Here is a 7,792-nt window from a genome sequence, read left to right on the forward strand (position 1 = left end):
TGAATATCGCGTCGCGACCTCACCGGTGGCTGTGTAACTGAATGAACTCAACACACTTACCGACACTACCTTACCGGCAGCGCGTGATGTGAAGATGACCGCCAATTTCCCCTTAACATTCAATCGTGCGCGCTTAGCTGGCTTGTACAATTCCGCTTTACTGAACGGTAACTAGAGACGGTGCAAGGAATCACTGATTTTAGTACGTGCAAGAGTGGATAACACAATTGAATGCGTTTTGACTTTTCAACTTGACAGTCGAGGTGGCCGTTCACACTATTCTATACGTACGCCAGATATATCCGGCAGATCTGTTCATTCGTCGCAAGAAATATGACACGCCTGTCTTCCAATCTCGCCATCCAGCTCTCAATGAATACATATCTGGTGCTGTCAAAGCTGTGGGCGACGAACTGAGTCGCGTATGTTCCTGCGTTGGTATGGTCTTGTCATGCTCATTTTGTTTAGGGGAATGTAGACAAAGTGGTCGTGGTCATCAAGAACAAGGAGCAACAACCCCTCGAGAGGTTCATCTTTGCTGTCGAAAGTATGGTTGATGTTGAAGGTTTTAATAAGGACACAAGGTAATGCCGCCTATGAAGGTTCCCATCAGCAGTTCTTTAATGAAGCAGTATCGAAAATGCCATGACGACCGGAATGCTTGGGCAATATTTTAGGTCCTTCTTGGTCAAGCTTAACATGGTGGAATCGCAGCTCGGACAACTGGGCTTGGGTGGTCAGGTCATTTTTCTATGGCTTATATATACGCAGACAGATGGTCTTGCAGATAACGTTTCCTTCGCTATTGTCATGGAACTCAAGGACGACAAAGTCCCCTCGACCATAACCAGTGGCGTGCGTCTGTTACCTTAATATACTTGCATTTTGTTGTAGCCGATCTCCCCTTCCAGGAACCCCCACCTTGGATGCCTGCTGAAATTCGGCACACCACGTACGGCGCATCTAAATCAGCCGAGCTCTCCATGCTTCGGGCCGTCAACACCGGTGTTATAAATGTGAGTCGTGGTGCATTCACCTTCCGAAAGACATTCATCTGTAATCAGCTCTCTTTGGCGGTTCAAGAATCGGAAGAGAAGTTGAACAAAGAGAAAGAACTTACGAGATAATTCTACGCCCCTTACTCAATGTACTAAAGGAAATTTTCAAGATTAAAATTATCAACACAATTGCTATGATAATAAAATACAATGCAGCGATACTAGAAAAGCAGGTGATAAAATGTCCGTTAAATTTAAACGTCCACTCGAATCCGTTGAATGATTGGTATAATTCTCTCCCATTCCTCCATCGCCTGTAGCAAAAGGCTGTTGACAAACATAACACCAATTGTAGAATGAAAGACTCACGGCCTTGTAAAACTCAATTTGACCTTCGGCAAGATTCCCTAGCATCTCTTTCATTTCAGCTTCCTTCGCATATTGAAACACCGCCTGCTCCCGTAGAGTCTCATCGCTGAAGGCGTCTGATGTCTCATGAGCAGTTGTTACAGCGTCCTGGAGCTAAACGGGCATTAGGGCGCTCCTTCACACTGTATAAACTAGAAGCAGACTAACCTCTTTGATCTTCACGTCCAATTTTTTCATCCGTTCTACCCTGCTTCGGTCATCATCGGCACCGCGAATCGCATCAACACGATCTTTCAAGTACGCCCCAAGGCCAAGACCAGTGCTGCCCGCGTGGCCACTAATGACAGCAGCGAGTCTATCGCGTTCCGCCGTAACACCAGATAGATAGTCGGAGAGTTCTTCAAAATCAAGTTGTTTTTGATCTCGAAGTTTTAAAACAGCCCGGTTGGCATGAGAGTAAGTGAGAAGGGAATGTAAATGAATGAGGAAGGGATCGGTTGTCGTCTGTGTCTTTACAGATGTGAGAAAACATAATCACAAATGTAGACAAGAGGCCTGCTCACGGTATGACGCAATAGAGCCGAGAACTCCAATAATGTATTCGAGAAATGGTTGAGTGGGTCCGTGATACCTGATTCTAAAAATCCTAGACCTTGAACAGCAACCGCCAGATCATGGTAATCCGCTGTGAGGTCTTCAGCGGATTCCGGATTTCCGTCTCTTTCAGCTCAGATGCTTGACCAAAAAAGAAGGGCATAAAAACCCACAAACAAATGAACTCACCGCTTGTCCGACTCCGGACTCTGTTCCAAAGGCGCTCAGATGTGTTTAAGCCTTCTTCAAACTTGTCGACGTTTTCACGCATAGAAAGAAAACGCTCATCGGGCTTTCGAACTCGCGAAAATGCATTAAGGAGGGTGTCGGAGATATTGTCAATTATTCCAGGCGAAGGCTCTGGTCCAGGTGGGTGCGCGATATGCTGATGCATATGGACATGCTGTTGCCCTATTAGCATAAGTTCAAACAACTGGGAAACTGACGCACCCATTCCGTGGATTCAAAGAAGGCCCTAACCAGTGTACTCCGCTGCAGAGTTGGATGGCGAGATAGTCGCTGGAGGAATCGATGAAGGCTGTGAAGAGTCAATAATTATCAAACAAGGGTCACAGAGGCCTCCTCACTCTAGACGTCTCCGCTCCATGAATTCCGGACTGAACCTGTCCCCTGTGATATATTCTTGATAATTCATGAGAAAGATATCTGCGTCACAAATCACACGAACAGACCTAGCCTATGCTTTCCCGGCAGTGCAGGTACTACACAAGCTGGAAAGTCCCTGACCAAGTTGTCACGCAAAAAAACGAAATCTTGAAATCGTCGACGAGATGAAGGGTTGGGTGTCGAAAATATCGGGAGATTTGTCTGTGAAAGACTGTTGAGACCAAGGCTTTCACACATGTCCAAGGTCCTACCTTTGCAGTAACCAGGTACGAGACATATGCATCTTTCGTTTCTGCGAGCTCCTTCACCGGATCCTTGACCGTCGTAATGAGATAGCCTTCCCACTTTGGGTCGTGAGGCCCTTCGCTGCTATCTGCTGTGCTCTGCCTGAAACCAGGTCCCGATGGTGCTTCTACATTGTAGGTAGGATCTGTAGGTGACTCCCAAGTCACGCTGTCGAAAACGTCCTCGTCGTCGCCAAGCATAGCCGCGCGAATAGATGAGGCTGAGAGCAGAGACGATCACGGCCAGACAGACTGATTGTGTAGTGAATTGGTCCGCGTCAGAGTGATGAAGTAAGGAGGCACAGGATACATAGCAGGCGCAAACAAACACGTTCTTACCTCCCGTCACGATGGCGGTTTTCAGCCATCCGTTTATTCTTCTTTTTCCATGGCTTTTTCTCACTACATCGGTACTTTCTTATCAAGTCCCTGTGGTGGATACAGGCAAGTTTTCTGTACTGTAGTCCTTGGGATTGGTCCAATTGAATCATTTATGTCAGACTACTCCCGTCAAATATGTAGCGGTATGTGGGGAAGCCAGTCGACGTATATTAACGGTGCGCGGCAGCTGAATAGCATTATTTCCTCCATCTAACCTTCATATCAAGTCAGCTTCGACGCTACTTCCCAGGGAAATGTAGCAATGGTCGTGTACGAATGGGCAGATGCAGAGTATCTCGGAAAAGTTACCTCCCCAGCAGATGCTCTATTGCCTGTGAGTGGTCGTATATGCATGACTCGTGTAGTGAGAAGTTATTTTGTGCTTAATAAAGCTGCATAGCAGAAAACATACGTGTGCACCTCGAGCGCAGTCGTTGGTGGCTTTTGCACTGCAAGCGAGCTAGGACGGTTTATACTTGACCTTCCTTCCGGGAAATCAATAAACGATACTTCATTTTGGTCTGCGAGGGTCCAGCTACCTTGGACGTCAGATACGAATTCAACATCTACTTCCGCGGAATTTTGGGCAGATGCACCAGGCGGGGTACCTACCCCCCCTCCCTCTGCGGATGATGAATACACAACCCCCTGGCGACGCAGTCTTCGAGTCCGGGACTCTCTTAATCCTAGTCCAAATGGGATTCATATGTACGTGGAACCTATACAATATCTGGTCCGGAAAACGGGTTACTACTGTGTCGGTGAGCCGCATTCTCTGTTCATCACACCCTTATTCTAACCATTCTTCTTGCAAGCCATCGTTCCTGTCACTGTAAGAAATTCAGCCAGTAGCGGTAGTTCTGCCAGGGCTCCTACGGACGTGCCTTACCATCCATCGTACAATGGGCTTGTGTTCTTCCAAAATACCTTTGACGGTCAGCTGCCTGCAACGGACTATCCTAAAGTTACTGTCAGTTTCGAATGCAAAGTCCTGCTGTCCCTATCTGATTTCTTGTTAGTTTTATTTCGTTATGTTCCTGGTGTATGCAACGTTCGCCGGTGCATGGGGATGGCTATGCTACAAACATGTTCAAGAACTTCTTCCAATCCAGGTAGTTTTTGTACCTACGCGAGTGGCAGTCATACCTAACTTGTAACTTCACAGTACTATCTTTCTGGTTTGGTTGGGTTACTTGTTATCGAAATGGTTGCAAACTGGGGTAGCCATTGAATCTTACATCTGCTTATCATCGCTAACCATCGATTCAGCGTACTATCGTTATCTCAACGCACACGGGAAAAGCACAGCTTCTACGGTGTTCTTGATAGTCGGTCAGCTACTGTCTCCATGCACAAATGTTCGTCGCTAATGTCTTTCCATCGGCCACTCTACAGTCGCTATCCTAGATGCCGGAAGAAACTCCATGTCCTTCTTCATGTTGCTCGTGGTATCCCTGGGTCTCAGCGTGGTCCGTGAATCGTTAGGCCGGACGATGATCAAATGCCAAATACTTGCGGGTGCACATTTCATATTTGGAAGTGCGTAGCGCCAACCTTTCCGTATCGATTTTCAGGTTTGTTCATTTATTCACAACAGTACTGTATGCTGTGGGAATTGTGGAACTCGAGCTAGAGTCGACCTCGGCGCTTGTTTTGTTACTTTTCGTAATTCCGTTGGCCTTCACTCTTAGTGGATTCCTTTTGTGGATCATGTATTCTTTGAATGGTCGGTGTTCTGTTCGCATGATCGTCTTGTGCCGGTCTGACATTTTCTGTAGCAACAATTGCGCAGCTAAAGGCCCGCAAACAACGCTACAAGCTATTGATGTTTGAGCGTTTATACCGCATTCTTCTTTTAACGGTCGTTGTGATCGCCATATTCTTTATCGTATCTTCATTCTCTTTCTCGGGCAGACTGGCTGAAGGTACCCTCGACTCATTCATGCCTTGTCATCCTATTCAACGATATTTTATTACAGACTATGCCGCAAAGTCTTGGAAAGTCCGCTGGTGGCTTCTCGATGGCTGGCTGGCTTTACTTTACCTTGCCGCCTTCGTAACAATAGCATACCTCTGGCGACCATCGGAGAACAACAGAAGATATGTATCATTTTTTGCGTATGAATGTTTGGTGCAGTTGCTTATTTATTGACTTGGGATATCTACATTAGCGATGTCGGATGAAATTGCCCAAGACGAAGAGGACGCCGAGGACTATGACTTGGAAGCTCTGGAAAGTCGTACCAGAGCTCGTGAGGACGACGAGGCAACACTAGTGGGTGGAACGCGAGCGGTAGGCGGTGTCACAGAGGATAGTGTTGTCTTCGAAATCGGTGATGAAGAAGGAGCGAGCGACGATGAAGATTCGCCGACTAAAAAGCGCGCAGGGCGGCGTTCTACCGATAGCCATGGCAGAGAAGACGAGCGGCGGGGTCTTATGAGCGGAGGGTGACGAAACAAGGAATCGAGATGATTGATACTAGTAAGTATATTTCGTTCCCAGCTTATTAATATTTGCCTTGTCGTAACATCGGATGGTTTTCTCATCTTGTATATTACATACAGTGTCACACCTACATAGACAGCAAAGTAATCAACATTAGTCTCGAATCCGACCCGACGAAACGGTGTAGAGGCGTGCAGCGATGTTCATGCTTTGTAATTCCTGATGTCAACGGAAGTCAGTGAGTGATACAGTCACGGCGTTGATGAAATGTCCTAAAATGTCACACATACCTGGAAGAGTAACTTTGCAGCGTAGGGAATATAAAGCTGCGAACAAGCAGTTTTGTTTTGCACGCTCGGCACTAGAGGACGGTTAATAGAGACCAGAAAAGATAAAAGAACGCTTACTTTCGAAATTTTGCTTTTTCTGGATGAAATGAGATATCAGAGATGTGACTACGCGCAGGAGACGCAGCTTACCAGGTTAGCGATGGCTGTTAAGCCGCATCTATTTTACCAAAAAAATAAAAGATCAGCAGCTATGCAGGCCATGTCACAGATTGGCTTACATGTCACAAACGTGTAATCGATAGGCATCGCTAGCCTCAAACAGTCGCTCTTTCAAGAAACCGGCAATACCATGAGAAGATCATACAATCACGTTCCATCTCTCCGAAACGCAGACCACCGTCTCGACTTCTACCCTCCACAGGTTGTCTTGTAAGGATTTGCACCGGCCCTCGAGCACGAGAGTGAATCTTGTCATCCACCATGTGTTTCAAACGTTGATAGTATGTCGGTCCAAGATAAACTTGCGCCTGCAGTTTACGTCCCGTATGCCCGTGGTACATCACCTCGAGCCCCCGAGACTGATAACCTTTCTGCCTCAAGAAGGTCGAAACCGACTCGACAGTAAGATCTGTGAAAGGAGTGGCATCTCCTTCATTTCCAATAAGCGTTGCCACTTTGGAAAGCAGACATTCGACCAAATGCCCGATTGTCATACGGGACGGAATGGCATGAGGATTGATGATGATATCCGGCACAATGCCCTCGCAAGTGAAGGGCATGTCTTCTTGTCGATAGGTGATGCCAATAGTACCTTTCTGACCATGCCTTGAAGCGAACTTGTCTCCAATTTGAGGGATACGGGTGGACCGAACTCGAACTTTGACGAACTTGTGACCCTCGTAATTCGTAGTGACCAACACTTGATCGACGATGCCCACGTTCTGTGCTCTTCAGCGGCGTTGATACGTCTCGTCGCGTATGCATTCGGGTACGCTGACCAAGCTCCTCACTATCTGGAGGAATAGGTGCAGTCTTCCCCATAATGATATCCTCTCCAACCACACCGGTACCTGGGGCAATGAGACCATCGTCTTCCAACTTGTCGTACGTGCCGTGCTTCATCCGAAGTGTGCTCTCTCGCATGGGCTTCTCGAAATACTCTAGTGATTGTATGCCGTTGGTCTTTTCCACGTCCATATAGCTTCGATAGTAGATACTCCGGAATAATCCTCGGTCAATAGAGCTCTGGTTCATGATGACGGAATCTTCCTGATTGTATCCGCTGTAGCACAGAATAGCTACGATGGCATTTTGTCCAGCTGGTAGCTCCCGAAATTTGAGATATTCCATGGATCGAGTAGTGGCGAGAGGTTTTTGGGGGTAGTATAAAATGTTGGCCATGGTATCCATGCGAATGAGGAAGTTGGTAAGATATATGCCCATCGCTTGCTTGCCCATAGCGGATTGGTAGGTGTTACGAGGAGACTGAAATAAAGGACCCAGACGTCAGTAAACTTAGCAGAAGTAGCGTCCACAATCACATACCTGATTATGATCTGGGAATGGAATGATACTAGCACAAATACCTAGAATCATGCTAGGATGGATTTCACAATGCGTCCATGTGTGGGAGTTAATACCAGCCTTCAAACGAGCAGCAGGATCGAAGTCACCATCGTTCGCATGGATGTCGACTCCGCTCTGTTGTAGCCTAGAATTCTCGAGGTCCTCCGGCGTCATTGATATCATGACAGTCTCTTCCTCCTCCGCATCCAACAACTCGATAACGCCACCCTTTATCAG

General features: G+C 47.0%; 4 protein-coding genes across 4 annotated transcripts; 2 read left to right on the top strand and 2 right to left on the bottom strand.

Annotated features, from left to right (window-relative positions):
- The first annotated feature begins 45 nt into the window (after positions 1-45).
- EV420DRAFT_1511748 (DNA-binding protein) lies at positions 46-1,188 on the top strand. The gene is made up of 8 exons (XM_060471601.1): positions 46-125; positions 176-202; positions 259-422; positions 469-584; positions 633-736; positions 788-855; positions 912-1,016; positions 1,065-1,188. The coding sequence occupies exons 1-8, from the start codon at positions 95-97 to the stop codon at positions 1,125-1,127; spliced, it is 678 nt and encodes a 225-aa protein (XP_060337292.1). The 5' UTR covers positions 46-94; the 3' UTR covers positions 1,128-1,188.
- EV420DRAFT_1511754 (uncharacterized protein) lies at positions 1,189-3,169 on the bottom strand. Its single transcript, XM_060471602.1, has 9 exons — positions 2,840-3,169; positions 2,654-2,789; positions 2,549-2,603; positions 2,412-2,499; positions 2,151-2,364; positions 1,931-2,085; positions 1,575-1,877; positions 1,368-1,520; positions 1,189-1,312 (listed from the first exon to the last, which is right to left on the bottom strand). Exons 1-9 carry the CDS (start codon positions 3,071-3,073, stop codon positions 1,253-1,255), a joined length of 1,398 nt encoding a protein of 465 aa, XP_060337293.1. The 5' UTR covers positions 3,074-3,169; the 3' UTR covers positions 1,189-1,252.
- Positions 3,170-3,222: 53 nt separating this feature from the next.
- Positions 3,223-5,705, top strand: EV420DRAFT_1617704 (lung seven transmembrane receptor-domain-containing protein; the record flags this gene model as incomplete). Its single annotated transcript, XM_060475268.1, has 13 exons — positions 3,223-3,316; positions 3,373-3,429; positions 3,481-3,587; positions 3,654-4,014; positions 4,069-4,223; positions 4,273-4,365; positions 4,419-4,473; positions 4,523-4,585; positions 4,649-4,792; positions 4,851-4,979; positions 5,032-5,178; positions 5,233-5,379; positions 5,425-5,705. The coding sequence occupies 13 exons, from the start codon at positions 3,223-3,225 to the stop codon at positions 5,703-5,705; spliced, it is 1,833 nt and encodes a 610-aa protein (XP_060337294.1).
- A 692-nt stretch (positions 5,706-6,397) lies between these two features.
- Positions 6,398-7,665, bottom strand: EV420DRAFT_1617707 (RNA polymerase II second largest subunit; the record flags this gene model as incomplete). Its single annotated transcript, XM_060475269.1, is given in 4 exon segments — positions 6,398-6,456; positions 6,528-6,908; positions 6,928-7,474; positions 7,663-7,665. The coding sequence occupies 4 exon segments, from the start codon at positions 7,663-7,665 to the stop codon at positions 6,398-6,400; spliced, it is 990 nt and encodes a 329-aa protein (XP_060337295.1).
- Between the last annotated feature and the right edge of the window lie 127 nt (positions 7,666-7,792).

This window comes from Desarmillaria tabescens (assembly GCF_030435595.1).
Source record: "Desarmillaria tabescens strain CCBAS 213 chromosome Unknown EV420scaffold_4, whole genome shotgun sequence".
NCBI classification, from domain to species: domain Eukaryota; kingdom Fungi; phylum Basidiomycota; class Agaricomycetes; order Agaricales; family Physalacriaceae; genus Desarmillaria; species Desarmillaria tabescens.

Excerpts from the sequence above, each read along its gene's own strand:
- EV420DRAFT_1511754 (XM_060471602.1), bottom strand. The coding sequence starts at position 3,073 with ATGCTTGGCGACGACGAGGACGTTTTCGACAGCGTGACTTGGGAGTCA. Across the intron at positions 2,500-2,548 it reads ATGGAGCGGAGACGTCTAGA|CCTTCATCGATTCCTCCAGC; the intron begins GTGAGGAGGCCT and ends GACTCTTCACAG. Across the intron at positions 1,521-1,574 it reads TGGACGTGAAGATCAAAGAG|CTCCAGGACGCTGTAACAAC; the intron begins GTTAGTCTGCTT and ends ATGCCCGTTTAG.
- EV420DRAFT_1511748 (XM_060471601.1), top strand. The coding sequence starts at position 95 with ATGACCGCCAATTTCCCCTTAACATTCAATC. Across the intron at positions 203-258 it reads GCAAGGAATCACTGATTTTA|TCGAGGTGGCCGTTCACACT; the intron begins GTACGTGCAAGA and ends TCAACTTGACAG. Across the intron at positions 737-787 it reads CGGACAACTGGGCTTGGGTG|ATAACGTTTCCTTCGCTATT; the intron begins GTCAGGTCATTT and ends ATGGTCTTGCAG.